The following is a 23,323-nucleotide window of genomic DNA, read 5'->3' on the forward strand; positions in this document are numbered from 1 at the left end:
TAAATGACCACCAAGGTATTCCTTCTCTAGAACTTAGTTTTCCTGCAATTGAAGTCCTTCCTTTGAGAGAGTATCTACTTTCCTATTAAGTTCTCTGAACACATGAGAGATTATGATCATCTAGAATTGCTTAAAGAGCTCTTTTATCCGAGCAACTAAGGGAGATAAGGAAGTATTTTGAATCTAAACCTGTGCATTCATCCAATTAATTACTAGTGTTGGGTCCACAAAGACATATAGATGACCAATATCCTTGTCAAAGATATTACAAGTGGCCAAAATAATGGCCTTTTAACATAAATAAAGAACCCCAGAGGTCTAAAACCGTAACCCTAGAATCAACTTCCTAGGGGTGCAACTTTTGCATACAATCTCTATTTGGGGCACATAATAGTCCATTTGAAAGAACTATATGAGGATAAAAACTTTTGGTTGGGCCTAGGGAATGCCATGAAAACCTTTGGACCCCTATACAACCAAAAAAACATCATTTAGGGCCTAAAAATGACCCTAGAAGTTCGAGACCCAAAAAACCATAGAGAAAATTGATAAGAAGATAAAGAACCATTGAGTTAATGGAAGAGGTGGGTGGCCACCAATATCCACCTAAATTAGAGTGCCACATAAGTTTAGGGTGTTGAATTATTTTGTGCAGGGAAGACATTATGGAAGAAGTGCGTAGTTCAAGGAGAGGCAATATTTCATTGAAGACTACCAATTTTACCTATAAATGGGAGCACATAATTGAAACCCTCTGTTATCACCAAAAAATTTATCATCTAGCCTAATTTACTAGATGGATCAAAGTACACCATGTAAGGCCAATTTTACCATAGTAAAATTACTTTCATTGTGAGAAATTACTTAATAAACCACATTTGTTAAGCAATTTATAATTAAACCCTTGAAGAATAACTAAATAAATCACTATGTATTTAATTTTATTCTAGGAATAATTAATTAAACCATTGATTAATTAATATTCCTTGTCATATTTGACCCAGATATGAAAAATAAACAAATAGATTATTAATTATCTTATTTTTCTCTCGGAATAATTAATTAATCACTAATTCGTTATTGTTCCTTGTCAAGTTTGACTAAATCTCTCAGGAATAATTAAATAAATAATTATTTGTTTGTAACCCCTTAACCATATTTCTTGAGATGATAAATAAATCATTTATTTATTTATTATTTCTAAAAAAAGGGTTTTCCAAGGGATCATTGGTTGGAAAAAACAGAGGAGGAAGGAGAATGGCCTCAATCATGTAGAGCTGCTTGAAAACCCTAGGCAGGGATAGCAAGAAATTGATAGAGGACATCGATTTGTATGGACTCAGTGCAGGCAGGAACATTTCTCGCCAACGTGCAAAGGTTAACTATGATTTCGACAGAAAGAAACACACTCTGGATATTTTGGGAAAAATCGGCAGTTCTATTAAAGGGGCACTGTATCTTCCAGAACACCATCCTTTTAAGCCTAATTTGCAAGACTTGTTGTAGATTTAGGAAAAGAAGTCCTATTTCCTGCTCTCTATTAGGAGTACTGTGAATTCCCTTGGCAACGTACATGCAGGTGCTTATACTCCTCATGCATTGAACCCCAGTCCCATTGTTGAGATGGTAATGGCAAAGACAAGACCTAGAGGGACGAAAGGAGTCAGCGACGAGGAGGTTATAGTGCTTGCCAGCTAGGTGTTCCCCATCAAGCCTGATGGATTGAAAGGCCGACCGCAGAAAGGAATCAACCACATTCTGGGAGATTTGGACGATGGAAAATTGTTTTCAGGAAATCTGTCGTCTCTTAACCAGAACTCGGATGAGTACAAATATGAGAGTACATCCAAGGTTTCACCTTTGGGGGGGGGTGAGTCTGAATGAACTTGAATTGTTTTACTTTGAACCCTCAACGAAGGGGAAGAAACGATGAATTTTTGTTGCGTACCTAGAACAACTTTTCTTACTGCACAAGCTCGATACTATCAAAGACATCGATCTACTCATATATAGGCCGACACAAAAGAGTTGCATATATCCAAACATATGTCCAGGAAGGGTTTCATCTATTGGCATTGAGGAATCCCTATTACCATCCCAACAGGCTACAAAAAAGAAGGGGATAAGGAACAAACACAGACCCTAGTAGCAGGGCAATGCGATTTCACCACTGCAGCTACAAGAAGAGTATCATGAACTGGAACGCTTAGATCCTACAACTTTAGTGGCCCAAATAACAGATGGATCCTGGCCAAGAACAACACTATCCACCAAGGACTCCTATCAGGATCTGATACAAATCTTTATCAGAACTCTGTCAGCAAGAACAATTTGCAAGCGAACCTAGAAGGGGAGGCTGATAAAATATATAAAGTATGCAACACAAGCACATACAGGCATATCAGCAAACATGCAAAGCTTGATATATGCAAGCCAATTTTACAGGACCAATACACAGTGCAGGACTATGGAATTGTTTCAAACTCAACCATCATTCTAAACATGAGGCTGAGAGGTGGAAGCTTTGGATCTAGCTCAAAGGGCACAGGTTCTTTCAAGGATCTCGTCAAAGGGAAGGGAGAAGCCTTCACCAAACCAGCACCACCACAAGATCTACCTATACCCTACATTGTGAAGCAAAAAACACAGACTCCAGTACTAACAATCTCTCTGCCTGAGGTAAATAAATTTTATACTCATTTTTATACAAAGGCTCTCATATGCAGATTCAATGGTTTTTGGCCCAAATTAGATGCACTACAACAATGGATCTACTCCACATGCACAACAAATTGTGACATCCATTTATGCTCTAAAGGTTTTTTTATTGTCAAATTAAACATGGACAAGGAAAGGGAATATGTCCTCCATTATATAACTCAAAAAACAATTTTAACATTTAATTCATGACAGAGCGAAATTAATTTTGATGTTGTTTTTGAGTGTGATCAAAGTCACGTTGGTGTTTCTGGAGTGTGGGCAAGGTTGTTGAATTAATTCTTTCCCATATCTGTTTGCCTACATACATAAATTCTTTAAATGCCTTTGCTAGATTTATAAATGGTTCACTTTTGACTTCAGACCTTCTATCTTCACGTTGAGATGCAACCTGCAAAAATGTCTTCAAGCAGAGACACAACCTGCAAAAGTGTCTGACATGTATGGCTGCAAAAAGTGTCTGACATGTATGGCTGTTGTCAAGCTATTCATTGTGGTGGTTGGGATAATTATCTCCAACAACCCCCCTTAATCACAACTGTTTCCATTGACAATTCCCAAACAATTTATGAGATAAACAAAATTTCTCCTACCAATGGCTTTGTGAAAATATCAATAAGCTGTTCTTGTGACCTGTAGTTATGCACCACAATTTTGTCGTTGTTAATCAACTCTCTAATAAAATGACATTTAGCATCAATTTGCTTGGTCCTTTTGTGGAAGACAGAATTCTTTGACAATGCAATTGCTGAGGTGTTGTTGCAAAAAATAGTTGTCACGCCCTCTTGGTCATGGCAAAGATCCCTCAACATCTTTCTCATCCAAACTACCTGACATGCTACTACTATTGTTGTTACATATTCAGCTTCTGTTGTTGAAAGTGACACTATTGGCTGCTTCTTAGAGGCCCATGAAATGGTTCCGGAACCCAAATGAAAAACATATCCTGACGTGCTCTTTGTATCATCGACACTGCCTACCCAATCATTGTCAGTGTAACCAACCAACTTGATATCACTGGTTGTTGTGTACAAAACTCCATACTGTTTTGTCCCATTGACATACCTTAGAATCCTTTTTGCTGCTTGCCAATGTGTCTCCTCGGGTGTCTCGATGAACCTTGACACCAAGCTTACTGCATACATTATATCTGGCCTAATGGTGGTCAAATACATCAGGCTACCTATCATGCTTTTGTATAATGTCGGATTGACATTGCTGTTGCAATCTTCTTTGCTCAACTTCAACCCTATGACAGTTGGAGTTGGTGCAGACTTGTTGTTCTGCATTTTAAACCTCTCCAAAATTTCTGCCACATACTTTGCTTGAGAGATAAAAATGCCATTTTCTTGTTTACTTCACTTCTCTGACCAGAAAATATCTTAGCAATCCCAAGTCAGTCATTTCAAACTCACTCTTCATTACTTGTTTAAAATCAGCGATGAGGAAATCATCACTTCCTGTAAAGATCAAATCATCTACATATAAGACGACAATGAGAAAATTACCTTAAATCTCTTTGATGTAGAGAGTATGCTCACCATCACATTTGTTGAAACCATTGTTCAACAAGTAAGTGTCTATCCTGCTGTACCATGCACACAGTGTTTGCTTCAATCCATAAAGAGCTTTCTTCAACTGATATACTTTGTCTTCTTGGTTTACATACACTTCCTCTTTCAACACTCCATTCAAGAATGCTGACTTTACGTCCATCTGATACACTATCCATTTATGTTGTGTGGCAATTGCCACAACTGTATGCACTGTCTCCATCCACGCGATTGGCGCGAATGTCTCTGCATAATCTCTTCCATGCTACTACTTGTATGCTTTAAGAACTAGCCTTGCTTTGTGCCTTTAAATCTTTCCCTCAATGTTGCTTTTGGTCTTGTAGACCCACTTTACCCCAATAACATGTTTTCCTTTTGGAAGGCTCACTAACTCCCGCGTATCATTCCTTTCTATTGCTTCTGTTTCTTCCTCCATTGCCACAACCCATTTTTCTTCTTTGACTGCATCTTCAAAGTGGATTGGGTCATCTACATGGAAAAATAATGTAAATAAGGAATTCAGACCTGCGCCACTATCAACTTCATCTTGCTCATAAATTTCATTTAAATTTATGAATTTTGGCCTTCTTGTGCTTGCTGAAGGTGGACCTGTGTTGAGGGCCCTGAAATTGGGTCAACAACAAGGGGGATACCCACCCGGTCCGGAGCCTGGTTGGCGGCTCCTTGCCCTTTTGGTGTAGCGGGTCTGACTGGGGGTAATGGGACCAGCTTCCCAATCTAAAGGTTATGTGTGTGTGTGTAGATTTTGATTATGCTGATTCCGAAAGTATTTTGGAGCTAACTCGAATCTAACTCCAAAACAGATTCTATACTATTGTAATCTAGTAAAAACAACACATCTAATCTACGCTAACCCGGGATATATCTCTTATATTATGCGATCTAGAAGAATTCGAACAATAACTGGTAATAAAGATAATTCAGCTATCGTAAGAATATGAACCATTTAAGATAAACCATTCTGCATAAGAAGTTAGGCAAAACAGTTGTGAACAACATATCGCATAATAAGTCATTCATATGTCAAGCACAAACAAATGATTCCACCGTACAGAAGTGCCAAATGGTAACCCAAACATCCATACATTAACATATAAACAACTAGAACTGCATATCACTTTAAGAATATAAGCAGAAATTCGTCAAGAGATAAAAGTACCATTTATGACTGATTTTCACTCACAAACTTCAAGCAATAACGATTTATTTCTACTTACTTCTAATATCTACTAAGAGTACAGAAGTGCAACATCAGTAGCAGACATTAAAATGCAAACATAAGTAAATCTCGATCCTTCCATTCATCAAAACCTCCTCTGAGGGTGCAGAAGTGCATGTTCCGAGGACAAGTTTTTGAAAAATTTCTGGACCCTTCTCCAATGCAATGAGAAGGGTTAAAATACTACTTCCTAATTCTAATAATAGTATCATTACAAAATTTTAGGATACGGTTTTCAAATGACCGACCTTTTTCTAATCTAGTTAAAAGAGAAAAAACAACATTCTAAATGAAATCATCTATGAACTTGGTCTTTGAAGTTGCAAGTGTCCAGCATAGGCTTGAGAAGAGTCGGCTGGCTGATTTCTGTGCTGAGATGGGCTGCGAAAAAAACATCTATGAGAGCTGGCGCTACCTTCTCGGCTGCGTTCGAAATGCACTTCACCGTCATCCATTCGCTGTGTGGTTTAACCAAGTACATCCAGTAACCTTCCCAATTCATCCTAGCCAATGCTTGAATTGCTTTCCCTTTCGCCTGCGCTTTCTGCCTCCATTCTGTCTCCAGTTGCAAATTGCTTGGTAGGTACCCTGGGGTAGTCTCCGTAATTAAATTGGCCCTGTGTAAATTTTCATTTACACAGTCGATAAGAATGCTCGCTTGTGTCGCCGCTGTATCTGCTGCTTGTTCCGCTTTCGTGATTTGTTCGTCCCATTTATTAAAGAGCAGCTCCTTATGATTTTCATTAATCCTGGGTGCCCCTACTCTTTTCCCTTCCTCATCATCTTACCAATTTAGATATTCTGTCACATTCTTGTCGTTCTGATCATAGTCGCTCCGCAATTCCACCACCTGACTGGTGATTTTGTCGCTCAGCTCACAAAAGTGCCTCCACTGTGATATTTTATGTCCCAACTCTTCCTGTTGCTGCAGTAGTTGCTCGTTCAAGACGATGGACTCTGAAATAAACTCTGCCAGCTTAGGCTCATCTTTATGCATTTCTTGCACTGTCTGCAGTTGTTTTTCTCTTTCTTCAAGACTTTTCTGATAGCCTATCTGCATCTGTTGAAAGTCTTCCTGTAGCTTTTCTAGCTGTCTGGAAGCTTCAGTGTTCGCGTTGCCTTGTTGCAACTGTTGTTGTAGCAGTTGTATATGATTTTCTTGTTCCTTTAAGACTTGCTGAACTTCAGAGGCCTTGTCAATAGTTGCAGAAGCATAAGATCCTGCAATCTGAGACAGCTTCATGAGATTTTCGGTCGGATTATTATTTGGGTCTTTCCACAAGACGTCCAGATGTTCAGCACTTTGAGACAGTGTATTCTCAAGCTTTCTCTTCTTTCTCTGTCTCCTCACGACTGCTTTGTGCTGGGGACTATAGAATACATCCAGTGGGGGAATTTCTTCTACGTTAAGTAGAAGTTCTGAGGCTGGAGCGATAGGAAGGTGTTCAGCTTCTGTGGCGCTATGACCATGGTCGAAACGACTTCTTGCACCACCTGTGTTTTTCTCACAGGTGTCTTCGGGACTTGCCCTTCAAGATTAATTAATTCATTGAAGGTTTCCCACTATTTATCTAGCTCTGTTGTGACAAGGGGTGCTTCGATGACAGGAGGGGGGACATCTCTTGGTGGTGAGGCGATAACTTGCTGTTGAGACATTGCACTCGACTGAGCTGTGTCTTTGGTCGTTTCTTCGTTTTTTCCTTTTTCGTGACCAGACTCTTCAGGATGCTCAGATACTTCTTGTGCGGCGTTGGACTTAGACCTCGAAGTGCTGGTGTTTTCACTGAGGCTGATGCTCGGAGTCGGTTCTCTAGTAGGTATTCGCAGCCTCTCTAGTGGAATACTAGCCAGCCTTCTTTCTCTGTATAACATGAATTTCTGGAGGTCACCTGAAGACAACCTCGACTGAGCTTCCTGCAAAATTTCTTTGAGCGAGCTCTTACTCTAAAAGAGATCATCAAACAGATCTTTCTTTCCAGAGAACACTCTTATCTTGACGTTCGTTGTGAATTCTTGGGCCACATTATTTGGGTTGAATGGCCTCGCTGGGAACTTAAATAATTGAAGACACGTCACATTCTCCACCTCGCCAAAAGCGTGTCCTACATCGAACAAAGAGAAGGCCCCACAAGTGACGGGAAATTGAGGCCAAATGGCCTTCTTCTTGTCCTTTAGGTCCTTGGTTAAGCCGCCTTTAGAACAGGTTTGATAAGCGATTTCCCGGGCCAAAAGTTTATCAGGGATATATAGGGGTAGGACATGTGGAGGTACAGTGCTTCCAAAAACTCTAATGTAAGTAAACCATTCTTCCCCAAACAATCTTGCGATGGGGATGATGTCAATTTGGGCCTCGGGGGAGCACCTTGGGGGGTCTTTATCGTATATCATTCTATATAGGGGCAAAATAACCCCATGGCAAATCTGGTAAAAATGAGGGGCGAACTGGGAATCCCATAAGATCTTGTGATAAACATGGATGGGCAATGGGTCTTGGGTAGTCCATTTCCAACCCATAACAGGAAAATTAGATACAAGACAAACATAATCCATAATATAGGCAGACAGATAAAAAGGAGGATAGACCCTTTGAGAAACGGATCTCTTAGACCGATAATTGACAACGGCCGTGTATAGAGTATCAGAAAGGATTTTGGCCCAATCTAGGATTTCGGCATTAGTGGTAGCATCAATTAATGGCAGCCATTCAGATGAAAACTTGTTGATATCTGGCATCCCAAATAACCTACAGAGCATAGCCGCAGCAAAGCAATATGGAGAGGTGAGGGAACCAGTGCTGTACATACCGTTTTTATCCTTTTTTAGCGGCTCATCTCTTCTAGACCATTCTTTAGTGGTGTCTGATAGATCTGGATTCTCCGCCGCGAACTTCCTAACGAATTCTGCATTATAGGTTGCTTGCGGTTCAGGAAGATGATACATAAGTTTCAAATCTTGCACAGCAAACGATCCTACAAGCCCATGTCCATGAACTTTGAATTGTCTGCCCTTCAATTCTGCATCATCCAATATCCATTTGATCATATCTGTGTATGGTAGAATTTTGGGTCTTGCAGCTATTCTGTGGAGGAATGAACATGCTAGGTCCTCCAAGGTCAACTCAGAAGAGCGTGGAGCGCCCGCGACAGCAGTCACCTTCATTATTCTAGGCTTTTCTTCTTCTAGCAGCCTGTACATACCGTCCCATGTTGATATCCTTGCGTCTTTGTTGCAGGTTGTGTATATGTACAGGGGTGCCATCTCCTTGGTCTTCTCCCTTGCTTCGGAGCTTTGAGCTTTTTTCTTCTTTCCCATTTCGCTTGCGTTTCTGTCTGAGTCGCCTTCGCGTTTTGTTCCTACAGATTACGAGTGAAATGGAAATGACTGATCCAGAAAGGTGATGGGAGAGTTTTAAATGCAAGAGATAAATCAAATATGCCACCTTACGTGAAGAAAATCTCTACCAAGGCACACGTCTTTAATCCACTTAATAACTGACAACTAATTCATTTACTATCATTAAAAGCGCATGATTTCGGGTCAGATTATAGTAAGTGGCTTTTTCTTTGAATGGCGCGCCCGAAGGATTTGTACCAAAGTGATTTATGATTTGCTGACGTAACCTCGCATGTCACACGATTGCTAATCGCATCATCGCAAATCGCATGGATGTGGCATCGCAGCGATCGCAATATCGCAGATCGCAGGAATTTGGTATTCACAAAATCTAGCCTAACTCATTTATGCGATATGCGATCTAGCGATCGGTGTTATCGCAGATCGGTGGATTTTTAAGTTTTCTTTATGAGCATTACCAATTTGGGACGCGATGTCATTATTAACATGAGGATCTTGCGCATAAAAAGGGAAATGAAGGTGTTTCATATCTTTTGCAATGCGACCTTAAGGTTTTAAAATATCTAAGAGGCTTTTTTCAAGGGTATGATTGTGACTTCAAAAAGAAACTCTTGCTTTTCCTAAAAATTAACTAAGGGTCCCCATTCATCTAGTATCGTGGCTGATACTTAATTGAATAAGGGGGGGTGTTGCTGGCTACAACAATTGGCGATTCACTTGGGAGAACCAGTTATCTCTACTTTTACATTTATGCTTTCAAACTTCCTGAGAAAAATGTCTTAAAGAAAAACTTGAACTTTATTATAAAAAGATAAAGCAAATAATACTTTAAACTGTCAATGATGTTTCGTTTCAACCTGTTTCTATTTCAATTACTTGCGTCTTCAGCTTGTCTTTGCATTTAAACCAGTCATTACTTGGTCTTGTAAAAACATAAAATAAAGTCTTCTCTATGTATCAGCTCTTTTTCTTTAATATGCTCCTTTGTCGCAGGTAGAGCCTCTGCTGCCAGCAGGTGTCCATAGCCTCGACAGGGTTACCTATTACCCATCAATGATCCTTTATCCTGCTTAAGGTTATTTACAACTTTTTCAGAGAAAAATCCTTTTTTGACACTTTTTCCTTTTTTATTCTCTAAAGAACAATGTCTTGGTTTGGTGGCCAAATTATGACACAGTCATTCACTTGATTTACACTTTTGCTGAACAGGCTGGCTCGTGATGAGACCCTTTGCCTTTTGATTGCAACAATCTTGAGTCATTGCCCTGTTTTGGTAGACAGTTTTGGCAAAGTCAGCAAGTTATAATATCTGTGATCATGATAAGCCGGCTCGTGATGAGACCTCTCATTCTTTGAGATATAGCGTCTTTTTAGATTATTCCTCTGAATGCTGCGTTTTCCTTTAGTAGGAAGGAAGTCAAACTTCTTTCCTTAAGAAAGTTCTGGACGACAATAATAGGGCTGTTTTTGGTAATGGCTGCTTTCACAGAGAATTTTTATTTTAATATTGATACGTTTCATTGTGCTGAACTAAAAACAAATTTTCCACTGAGATAGCTTTCTTTAAAGTTTTTGCAGTTGAAATTATCATCATATCTGGGTTAAAGTTCTATTGATAATAAAGATCAAATTCCTAAAAGATTTGCTGTTCGTAGAAGCAGAAGTTTCAAAAATTTTCAATAGAGAAAAAGGTGTCTTTAGTAAATGCCAAATGCCGTTAACCAAAGCAAACATTATTATGAGAGGCGAACATTCCCTAGGGTTATGTAGAGAATATGAATAATTTTGCCTATCGATTTATTAAAAGCAAACCTAATAACCTAGCTAAATTACTCCTACTCCTATTCTAACTATATACAGGAAATAACTATGTGAAATGATATTTCCAATGGAACCATGTATTCATTTTTATCCCTAGCCGTATGAATCTTCCAAGCATGAGTAAAAAGAACCAAACTTTCCTTGGATCATAAATATTGGCTGTGGAATAGAAACATACAACCCCGATTGGAATTCTGTCTGATTTTCCTTTCTCATGAGAGCCTTTTTCCAACTGGATACCTATTGGATCATAAAAATTAGGATGAATTTCTGTTATGAATTGATGATCTCTCAATAGGAGGGATAACAAGTCATATTGCGAAAATGATTTTTTAGTTTTAATGACTTGTAACCTGTTTTTTGTTAACGCTGAGTTTTTAGCGATTTCGTTTGAAATGAAAGTTCTCATATATAAACCGCTAAAACAAAATCTATCAAAAGTTTGAAAATTTAAAAAGAAATCCGATTTTGTACAAAATGAGTGCAAGTGAGAAAGAAATGATTGGGTATTTACAGAAATAGTGTTACAGTACAACTGGGATCTACTTGTAACATCTTGCTCCTCACAAGAACTGGCCAGGTTTTGTGAATCAGGAACTAAGTTATGATTGCGAACAGGGATGGAGCTTTCCTCATGATATGAATCATAGATCGGGGTATTGTCTTGGATAGTAATATTATTCAAATGAGCTTTTACTTTGAGATGAGGATCGACTGACATGATTTCTGATTTAAGATGTTCCTTATTATCTGACCCTAGTTGAGTTACTTGAGATAACTCAACAATATCATCATTGTCAAAGTAACTATCGCAAAAGACTCTACAGATTTCCCTAGGTTCCTCTTTTTCATTATATGTTTTCAGACAAGGGAGGTCAGGAAGCTCTTGTTTGACATTGATCAGAGGTTGTGCTAAAGCGGTCTCTTTATCTTGAAAACCTAATGATGAGTCGTTTGAATAACCCTCTATGTTTTTTGAGATATGCTTAATATTGAGAGGGGAAACATTGTCATCACTAAAAACATCGGGATAAAGAGAAAAATGTGAATCTGGAATACTGCATTTAAAAACATCATGAAGAAAATTTTGTTCATCAGATTCCATCATAAACATCGGGCTTTAGATCATACCTTTGTGCGCTGATACTTTCTGAAAGAGAAACAATTGGTTGATCTAACCTTGGCATAGGCATTCGTTGATTTGAAATGATATTGTCTGACTTTATGTCAGATTCATCTTCTGGTTCCAAGGTAGTTTCCCTTTCAACATTTTCGTCTTTATTTTCTGGTATTAGAGCATGCATGACTCCTAGGTTTTGTAGATTTTCTTCATTATGGATGATCTGTGTATTTGACTTGAAATGCTCATCTATATTAGAAGAAAACGAAACAAAGGTCGAGCTAATTTCTGCTTGGTCAGATAAAGGAAGTAGGAAATACTCATCATAATCTGAAGATTCTTCATCTGTGAGCTCATCCTCGAGATCACACTGTAGACATTTGAGATGAAATCGCATATTGAAATCCCTTACGGATTCATCTTGTTTCCGTAGATAATCAATTTCATAATATACCTGGTCATAGTCATAACAATCAAATTCCAAGATGAAAGTCCTAACGAATTGGTCCCAGCTGTGGATTGATGCAACTGGGAGGGTTCTGCACCATTTTCTAGCTTCCGCTGTAAATGTAAGAGTAAAAATCCTGCACAAAACGCCTTCATCAATTCTCTGAATGTCAGAACTTGAAACTTTTTGAATGAACTGAAGGGCATGATTAAATGCAGAAGAATCATTCTTACCGTTGAATTTTACCTGAGACAAGAGCCTTACCACATCTGGTGGAGTGTTGGAAGAGGTAGGAACATGGATGCAACTCCAAATAGGAATTCTATGAGCAGCCATCCTGTTTCAAGATTTATAATTTGGAAAACATTCCAACAGACACTATGCTTCAGGCCCTCCTTCTAGCGCCAAATATGTTGAGGGCCCCGAAATCAGGTCAACAACAAGGGGGATACCCACCCGGTCCGGAACCTGGTTGGCGGCTCCTTGCCCGTTTGGTGTAGCGGGTCCGACTGGGGGTAATGGGACCAGCTTCCCAATCTAAAGGTTATGTGTGTGTGTGTAGATTTTGATTATGCTGATTCTGAAAGTATTTTAGAGCTAACTCGAATCTAACTAGTAAACAGATTCTATACTATTGTAATCTAGTAAAAACAACACATCTAATCTACGCTAACCCGGGATATATCTCTTATATTATGCGATCTAGAAGATTTCGAACAATAACTGGTAATAAAGATCATTCAGCTATCGTAAGAATATGGACCATTTAAGATAAACCATTCTGCATAAGAAGTTAGGAAAAACAGTTGTGAACAACATATCGCATAATAAGTCATTCATATGTCAAGCACAAACAAATGATTCCACCGTACAGAAGTGCCAAATGGTAACCCAAACATCCATACATTAACATATAAACAACTAGAACTGCATATCACTTTAAGAATATAAGCAGAAATTCGTCAAGAGATAAAAGTACCATTTATGACTGATTTTCACTCACAACTTCAAGCAATAACGATTTATTTCTACTTACTTCTAATATCTACTAAGAGTACAAAAGTGCAACATCAGTAGCAGACATTAAAATGCAAACATAAGTAAATCTCGATCCTTCCATTCATCAAAACCTCCTCTGAGGGTGCAGAAGTGCATGTTCCGAGGACAAGTTTTTGACAAATTTCTGGACCCTTCTCCAATGCAATGAGAAGGGTTAAAATACTACTTCCTAATTCTAATAATAGTATCATTACAAAATTTTAGGATACGGTTTTCAAATGATCGTCCTTTTTCTAATCTAGTTAAAAGAGAAAAAACAACATTCTAAATGAAATCATCTATGAACTTGGTCTTTGAAGTTGCAAGTATCCAGCATAGGCTTGAGAAGAGTCGGCTGGCTGATTTCTGCGCTGAGCTAGGCTGCGAAAACGACATCTATGAGAGCTGGCTCTACCTTCTCGGCTGCGTTCGAAATGCACTTCACCGTCATCCATTGGCTGTGTGGTTTAACCAAGTACATCCAGTAACCTTCCCAATTCAGACTAGCCAATGCTTGAATTGCTTTCCCTTTCGCCTGCGCTTTCTGCCTCCATTCTGTCTCCAGTTGCAACTTGCTTGGTAGGTACCCCGGGGTAGTCTCCGTAATTAAATTGGCCCTGTGTAAATTTTCATTTACACAATCGATAAGAATGCTCGCTTGTGTCGCCGCTATCTCTGCTGCTTGTTCCGCCTTTGTGATTTGTTCGTCCCATTTATTAAAGAGCAGCTCCTTATGATTTTCATTAATCCTGGGTGCCCCTACTCTTTTCCCTTCCTCATCATCTTGCCAATTTAGATATTCTGTCACCTTCTTGTCGTTCTGATCATAGTCGCTCCGCAATTCCACCACCTGACTGGTGATTTTGTCGCTCAGCTCACAAAAGTGCCTCCACTGTGATATTTTACGTCCCAACTCTTCCTGTTGCTGCAGTAGTTGCTCGTTCAAGCCGATGGACTCTGAAATAAACTCTGCCAGCTTAGGCTCATCTTTATGCATTTCTTGCACCGTCTGCAGTTGTTTTTCTTTTTCTTCAAGACTTTTCTGATAGCCTATCTGCATCTGTTGAAAGTCTTCCTGTAGCTTTTCTAGTTGTCTGGAAGCTTCAGTGTTCGCGTTGGCTTGTTGCAACTGTTGTTGTAGCAGTTGTATATGATTTTCTTGTTCCTTTAAGAGTTGCTGAACTTCAGAGGCCTTGTCAATAGTTGCAGAAGCATAAGCTCCTGCAATCTGAGACAGCTTCGTGAGATTTTCGGTCGGATTATTATTTGGGTCTTTCCACAAGACGTCCAGATGTTCAGCACTTTGAGACAGTGCATTCTCAAGCTTTCTCTTTTTTCTCTGTCTCCTCACGATTGATTTGTGTTGGGGACTATAGAATACATCCAGTGGGGGAATTTATTCTATGTTAAGTAGAAGTTCTGAGGCTGGAGCGATAGGAAGGTGTTCAGCTTCTGTGGCGCTACTGACCATGGTCGAAACGACTTCTTGCACCACCTGTGTATTGCTCACGGGTGTCTTCGGGACTTGCCCTTCAAGATTAATTAATTCATTGAAGGTTTCCCACTCTTTATCTAGCTTTGTTGTGACAAGGGGTGCTTCGATGACAGGAGGGGGGACATCCCTTGGTGGTGAGGCGATAACTTGCTGCTGAGACACTGCATTCGACTGAGATGTGTCTTTGGTCGTTTCTTCGTTTTTTCCTTTTTCGTGACCAGACTCTTCAGGATGCTCAGATACTTCTTGTGCGGCGTTGGACTTAGACCTGGAAGTGCTGGTGTTTTCACTGAGGCTGATGCTCAGAGTCGGTTCTCTAGTAGGTATTCGCAGCCTCTCTAGTGGAATACTAGCCAGCCTTCTTTCTCTGTATAACGTGAATTTCTGGAGGTCACCTGAAGACAACCTCGACTGAGCTTCCTGCAAAATTTCTTTGAGCGAGCTCTTACTCTGAAAGAGATCATCAAACAGATCTTTCTTTCCAGAGAACACTCTTATCTTGACGTTCGTTGTGAATTCTTGGGCCACATTATTTGGGTCGAATGGCCTCGCTGGGAACTTAAATAATTGAAGACACGTCACATTCTCCACCTCGCCAAAAGCGTGTCCTATATCGAACAAAGAGAAGGCCCCACAAGTGACGGGAAATTGAGGCCAAATGGCCTTCTTCGTGTCCTTTAGGTCCTTGGTTAAGCCGCCTTCAGAACAGGTTTGATAAGCGATTTCCCAGGCCAAAAGTTTATCAGGGATATATAGGGGTAGGACATGTGGAGGTACAGTGCTTCGAAAAACTCTAATGTAAGTAAACCATTCTTCCCCAAACAATCTTGCGACGGGGATGATGTCAATTTGGGCCTCGGGGGAGCACCTTGGGGGGTCTTTATCATATATCATTCTATATAGGGGCAAAATAACCCCATGGCAAATCTGGTAAAAATGAGGGGCGAACTGGGAATCCCATAAGATCTTGTGATAAACATGGATGGGAAATGGGTCTTGGGTAGTCCATTTCCAACCCATAACAGGAAAATTAGATACAAGACAAACAGAATCCATAATATAGGCAGACAGATAAAAAGGAGGATAGACCCTTTGAGAAAAGGATCTCTTAGACCGATAATTGACAACGGCCGTGTATAGAGTATCAGAAAGGATTTTGGCCCAATCTAGGATTTCGGCGTTAGTGGCAACATCAATTAATGGTAGCCATTCAGATGAAAACTTGTTGATATCTGGCATCCCAAATAACCTACAGAGCATAGCCGCAGCAAAGCAATATGGAGAGGTGAGGGAACCAGTGCTGTACATACCGTTTTTATCCTTTTTTAGCGGCTCATCTCTTCTAGACCATTCTTTAGTGGTGTCTGATAGATCTGGATTCTCCGCTGCGAACTTCCTAACGAATTCTGCATTATAGGTTGCTTGCGGTTCAGGAAGATGATACATAAGTTTCAAATCTTGCGCAGCAAACGATCCTACAAGCCCATGTCCATGAACTTTGAATTGTCTGCCCTTCAATTCTGCATCATCCAATATCCATTTGATCATATCTGTGTATGGTAGAATTTTGGGTCTTGCAGCTATTCTGTGGAGGAATGAACATGCTAGGTCCTCCAAGGTCAACTCAGAAGAGCGTGGAGCGCCCGCGACAGCAGTCACCTTCATTATTCTAGGCTTTTCTTCTTCTAGCGGCTTGTACATACCGTCCCATGTTGATATCCCTGCGTCTTTGTTGCAGGCTGTGTCTGTGTACAGGGGTGCCATCTCCTTGGTCTTCTCCCTTGCTTCGGAGCTTTGAGCTTTGTTCTTCTTTCCCATTTCGCTTGCGTTTCTGTCTGAGTCACCTTCGCGTTTTGTTCCTGCAGATTACGAGTGAAATGGAAATGACTGATACAGAAAGGTGATGGGAGAGTTTTAAATGCAAGAGATAAATCAAATATGCCACCTTACGTGAAGCAAATATCTACCAAGGCACGTGTCTTTAATCCACTTAATAACTGACAACTAATTCATTTACTATCATTAAAAGCGCATGATTTTGGGTCAGATTATAGTAAGTGGCTTTTTCTTTGAATGGCGCGCCCGAAGGATTCATACCAAAGTGATTTATGATTTGCTGACGTAACCTCGCATGTCACGCGATTGCTAATCGCATCATCGCAAATCGCATGGATGTGGCATCGCAGCGATCGCAATATTGCAGATCGCAGGAATTTGGTATTCACAAAATCTAGCCTGACTCATTTCTGCGATATGCGATCTAGCGATCGGTGTTATCGCAGATCGGTGGATTTTTAAGTTTTCTTTATGAGCGTTACCAATTTCCGACGTGATGTCATTATTAACATGAGGATCTTGCGCATAAAAAGAGGAATGAAGGTGTTTCATATCTTTTGCAATGCGACCTTAAGGTTTTAAAATATCTAAGAGGCTTTTTTCAAGCGTATGATTGTGACTTCAAAAAGAAACTCTTGCTTTTCCTAAAAATTAACTAAGGGTCCCCATTCATCCAGTATCGTGGCTGATACTTAATTGAATAAGGGGGGGTGTTGCTGGCTACAACAACTTGATATGTCACTTGGTGTCGCGCTCCGTAGTGTGCTTGGAGAAGCACTTGCTTGGCTACGCAAAACTGTCCTATTATTTGTTGATGGCATTGCTTGGTGGCTGCTTTGCTGCGCTTGAATAGGAGTAGAGGGAGTCACTGTTGAGGAATTACTTGTTGTTAATTCCTCTCTGTCCTCATGTGGTATGCATGCTTTGACATTGATTGTCTTTTCTAAACTTCCATCATATGCTTCCTCTTCTATGAACTACACATCCCTACTGATTATGACCTTCTTGGTTAATGGATTGTAGAGTTTGTATGCCTTGGATTCATCACTGTATCCAACAAATATGCATTTCTCCCCCTTGTTGTCCAACTTCTTTCTCAACTCATCCAGGACATGTGCATAAGACACACATCCAAAAACTCTCATGTGAGTGACACTATGCTTTCTTCCACTCCATGCCTCTATAGGAATAATGTTCTTGACACTTTTGATTGGACATCTATTCAAGATATATGTTGCACAAGTGATAGCTTCAACTCAATAGTCATTTTGCAAATGCTTTGCCTTCAACATACTTTTTTCCATCTACATAATGGTCCTATTCTTCCTTTCTTCCACACCATTTTGCTGTGGTGTATATCTTGTTGTAAATTTCTTATGAATTCCATGTTCCTTGCAAAATCAAAGGAAGTCATTTGAGATGTATTCTCCACCTCTGTCTGTCCTAAGGACTTTTATGAAATGTCTGCTTTGCTTTTCAACAAGAGACTTGTATTGACGAAAGCGCTCAAACACTTCACTTTTCTGTTTTAGGAGAAAGACCCATGTCTTCCTTGTGTAGTCATCTATGAAGGTCAGTACATAGTGACTGCCACTAGTTGATGGCATCTGCATTGGTCCACATAAATCTGAGTGGACAATCTCCAAAGGTGCCTTTGCCCTCACTGAATTTACTACTGGAAATGTCTCTCTATGTTGCTTGCCCAAGATACATCCTTCACATATGTTTTCTGGTTTTTTTATGAGTGGTAAACCCTTCACCATGCCTTTTCTATGAAACAAATTCAAACCTCCAAAGTTGAGATGTCCAAATCTCAAGTGCCATAACCACTTTTCATCTTTTACCTCTGCTTGAAAGTTTACTTGTGTGACAACTGCCCCTTTTCTTCCATTTTCTTGTGAGTTCATAGAGAGTTGTGCTTGTGCACCTTCTTTCTGCAAATATGATATTATTTTCAGGGGAAACATTCTATTGTCTATCATCTGAACCTGTCCAACGCTCATGAGATATGTTTCAGACTGGGACAAAGTAAACATCAGAGATGTATTTCTTCTCCCCCTTCTTTGTTAGGATATTAACTCTTCCTTTTCCCAAGATAGAGACTTTGCTATCAGTGCCTAATGTCACTTCATATTTCACACTTTCATCTAGATTAGAAAACATTTCTACGTTTCCTGACATGTGGTTGCCACACCCTGAATCTAGATACCATATATCACTCTGTTTTTCTTGTGCTACATTACATGCTACAAACATGCTATCATGGTTTTGATTTTCTCTTGTGAAATTTACACTTGGTTTGTTACTAATATCATATCACTTCTTTCTACATTTATTTGCATAATGACCATACTTCTTACAGTAATGACATTGAACTTGAGATTTATCATACCTCTGACCTTGTGCTTGATTTTGGCTTGGGCCTTGACTTGGATTTTGATTGATGCCTCTTCCACTTGAGCTTGAAGGGTTGCTTCTTCCACCTCTATGTGGGCTTCTTCCTCTTCCTCTAGCATATGATCTTCCTTTGCCTCGACCTTGACCAAATGATACTTGTGTCTTGAAGGCATGCTCCAATAAGGAGCTTGTTGCTCTATTTAGTCTATGTTCATGAGAAATTAGTGATGCATTAAGCTCATCCAATGTGAACTATGAGAGATCCCTTCTCTCTTCTATGGCCACAACAATGGCCTCAAACCTTGCTAGCAGACTTCTCAAAACTTTCTCAACTATTCTTCTTTCCTCAAGTGTCTCACCATGAGACTTGATTTGAGTAACTAGCCCACTTACATGTGTAAAAAACGAGTCTATATTATTAGACTCTTTCATACAAAGTGTTTCAAAATCTCTCCTCAACATTTGCAGCTTTGTTGTCTTGACTTTTGCCATGCCTTGGTAGGCTGTCTGGAGGATGTCCCATGCTTTCTTGGACTTCGTTGCTGCTGCAACCCTTGGGAAAATACTTTCATGAACTGCTTGGAAAATATAAAACAGGGCTTTTGAATCCTTCTTCCTGTTGTCCCTTAACACATCTCTTTCTTGTTGAGATAAGGCATTGTATGCTGCTACATCTGCTGGTTCTTGAAAACCATTCTCCACCAAATCCCAAATGTCTTGAGAAGAAAACAGGGCCTTCATTGTAATAGCCCAATAATCATAATTTTTTCCATTAAACTGAGGTATTTGAGGATTAGTCAAACTTTTACTTGATGTTGCCATTTCTGAGTGTAAAAACAGACTTTATACCTGTTGGTAAATATGATAAAAAACATTGCGTGCTCAAAAACAATTTTTTACTATTATTAAAAGCACTTGTTTTTACACTAACAGAGTTTAACCTGCTATGATACCATGTTATAAATATTTGGCAAATTTAATTTTCGTTTTTGTGGATGGGAGAGGTAGAGAGTTATGAATTTCGCGAAGCTACTTTCGCAAAACTACGTTCACGCACCGCGAAGTAGATTTCGCAGAGCTACCTTCGTGAACCGCGAGGCTAATTTCCCAGACTTGGATTTCGTCCACCTCGAAACTGTTCTAGAGACTTAATGAATACTCACGGTTAAAAATAACAAGATAGGTTTTGAGAAACACACTAAAACTTAGTATTCATTTCTTAAACATGAAAATACATCGACATGAGACTACGGATCATTTACCAAATAAAACAAAATTTTAGAGAGATTTAAACTTACACGGAGTAACACATAGTAAAATAGAGTAACTATTGTTTTCACGCACCCACCAAAAATCGCTCCACCATTTTCTCCATAGAGACTTGCTCTCTTTTCTTACTTCTTACTATCTAACATCTCTACATAGTCTAAAACTTACAAAATGACTTTTACATTCATATATAACTCAACAAACAATTTTTACATTTAATTCATGACAGAGCGAAATTAATTTCGATGTTGTTACTGAGTGTGATCAGAGTCGTGCGGGTGTTTCTGGAGTGTGGGCAAGGTTGTTGAATTAATGCTTGCCCATATCTATTTGCCTAAGTACATAAATTCTTTAAATGCCTTTGCTAGATTTTTGAATGGTTCGCGTCTGACTTCATACCTTCCATCTTCACACTGAGACGCAACCTACAAAAATGTCTTCAAGTAGAGATGCAACCTACAAAAGTGTCTGACATGTATGGCTGCAAAAAGTGTCTAACATGTATGGCTGTTGTCGGGCTATTTATTGTGGTGGTTGGGATTATTATTTCCAACAGATGAGATGATGACAGTGCATGTTGGAGATTTCGGTATTTCATGCCTCATGATCTCGCCACAAGCGCGTGACGATTCAACTGCAGCAGCCTCAGGGGACACCTCCAGTCTTCTAATAGGATCTATTGGTTACATTGCACCAGGTAAATACTGATACACTTGATTGATTGAGCCATATTGTATATCATATATATATATATATATATATATATATATATATATATATATGAGTCGTTAATAAAAGTTTTATATATAAATTGATTGCAGAATATGGTATAGGAGGGCGCCCGTCCATGAAAGGGGACGTATACAGCTATGGCATCTTGTTGTTGGAAACGATGACGGGAAAGAAGCCCACAGATCCAGTTTTCTCAGAAGAAGGGCAATCATTGCAGAGTTGGGTGGGCAATGCATTCCCCGACAGATTGTTGGAGGTGACTGACGGGAATTTGGTGCAAGAGATTAGAAAGGAAGAAGACGATGAAGAAGAGGAATCACATGATATAAGTGAAATTATGGGGCATATAATTGCTGTGTGGTTGGCGAATATAGGTATGCTGTGTACCAAAGGGGATCCCCATGAACGACCAACGCTTCGAGAGGTTGAGGCATCGCTGGAGCAGCTGGTCGCCAAAATCCACAAGAGTTCAGAGAATGGGTTGAACCGCTTTGGACAGGTGAGCGACCAAAGCATTTCAGAATCTGATTAGGACATTTGTCGAAGAAAATGATTAGATTAGTACATTTACGTGAGGGGGGAATGATTTATTAGATTATTCCACTTAATGTGGATTAAGTGGAATGGTTAGATTCTATCATTTTTATTTTAGATGGGATTATATGCTAGAAGAGTACTATGGTAGTTTTTAAGGAGGTTTTTAGATTTACTTAGTTTTACAAATATTTCTAGTTATTAGTTTTCTATAAAAATACGAAACTGAAAAACTTACTCAGCTAGTGGATTATGTAATCTAAATAATTTTTGTTTTTTAAAATAATATTTATACGAAACTGAAAAACTTGCTCAGCTAGTGGATTATGTAATCTAAATAATTTTTGTATTTTAAAATAATATACATGTATTTATGTGTATTTTTTAATCAATATGACTATATTTTTTAAATTTCTAATTAAAATATAATAATTTGGTTAATCATTTTATTCAAAAAAAATTATGCTATTCTCCTTTAATATAGGAAAAGGAAATATACATATTTTCAGTTGAAAAAATCTTTTTATAAACTTAGATACTTTTGTAGTCATTATTATTGATATAAGGTTAGTTTTTAGTAGTTTAGAACAATGCTTATTGAATAAGATATTTTTTTAGTGGTTTGAGAGTAACATAATTTATAATATTAAGTGGAAAGAGATTTTGTTGAGAACAATTTTATGAATAGTTTGAATAAGTGCATTTTTCTCTTTTTTATATCACATTTTTTTATTAGTTTTTTAGTCATTAAGAATAATTATTATTAAATAAAATTTATTATAAACTAAAAATTATGTATTAGTTTTGGGATTTATGTAGATTTAATGATTCAAGATTTGTTTTTTATTAACTTATTTTATAAATAGAATTGGTATATTATTCCATTTTTTTTTGTTTTTATAAAGATTTAATATAATTATGAAATTTTATAATCTTATAAGGTGATAAATTGGAAGGGCCTAATTCATTCTGGACGACTTTTCTCAAAATTTTATTACTAATTTTATAGTGGCCCATAACTTATATGCCAACATTACTCATACTCTTACATATGTAATATTACAATTGACAGTCATCATCATACTTTACATCTCCACAAGTGAAATACTTAATAGTACTTTCTTGGATTGACATTTGATTCATTAAACATTAGAATATTGTGTATTCATTGTAAATATGTATCTTGATTCAATAAATATTTTTTGTTTTATTCTTAATAAGAATGTGCTTGCTCTAGACTTAAGGAGCTTTCAATCTTGTCTAATTGGATTTGTATTCTTAATATTTTTTAACACTAGGAAAAAGTAAAGATAACATGTTTCATTTACCTTATTGTTGGTAGGTTGTTTACAAATTTACAACACTAATGAACATTGTCTACAAATTCTCACCTTTTTTTGATCTAATTATGATGGTTCATCTATAATTATTGGTATTTGCCCTATTTCTACGAAAATAAATTATAGAGTGACAACTAAATATGAAATTGATATTATATGAGAAATGTTCACACAATTGGCTCTCAATTTGCACGAAATTCCCTATATTGCTAATCTCATTAATGAAAATATTGTGAATATGTTTCATTTCTTCTTGGAATACTTCCAATGATTCCTCTTGTAAATGATGCAATGTTTCCTTTATATGAATCTTAAGGGATGTATAGATAGTAGTTGCTTCTATGTTGAACATACAACTCCTATGAAGGCAAGGAGTAGCACTAATATACATCCATTGAGTGCTTGAGTAAGTAATAAAACTCATAAGT

The 23,323-nt window shown here is 38.4% G+C and overlaps 1 protein-coding gene across 1 annotated transcript; it reads left to right on the top strand.

Annotated features, from left to right (window-relative positions):
• Positions 1-20,853: 20,853 nt before the first annotated feature.
• On the top strand, positions 20,854-21,553 carry LOC149162503 (receptor-like serine/threonine-protein kinase At1g78530). The gene is made up of 2 exons (XM_089435194.1): positions 20,854-20,986; positions 21,111-21,553. The coding sequence occupies exons 1-2, from the start codon at positions 20,854-20,856 to the stop codon at positions 21,551-21,553; spliced, it is 576 nt and encodes a 191-aa protein (XP_089291320.1).
• Positions 21,554-23,323: the final 1,770 nt, after the last annotated feature.

The sequence above is a fragment of the Pinus tabuliformis genome, chromosome 5_2, assembly GCF_031772625.1.
Source record: "Pinus tabuliformis cultivar Carrire ecotype Pingquan chromosome 5_2, CPIR1, whole genome shotgun sequence".
NCBI classification, from domain to species: Eukaryota; Viridiplantae; Streptophyta; class Pinopsida; order Pinales; family Pinaceae; genus Pinus; species Pinus tabuliformis.

What these genes read in the sequence shown, in the direction of transcription:
- LOC149162503 (XM_089435194.1), top strand. Translation starts at nt 20,854, where the DNA reads ATGACAGTGCATGTTGGAGATTTCGGTATTTCATGCCTCATGATCTCG. An exon ending in TATTGGTTACATTGCACCAG is followed by an intron (nt 20,987 to 21,110) that starts GTAAATACTGAT and finishes AATTGATTGCAG; the next exon opens with AATATGGTATAGGAGGGCGC.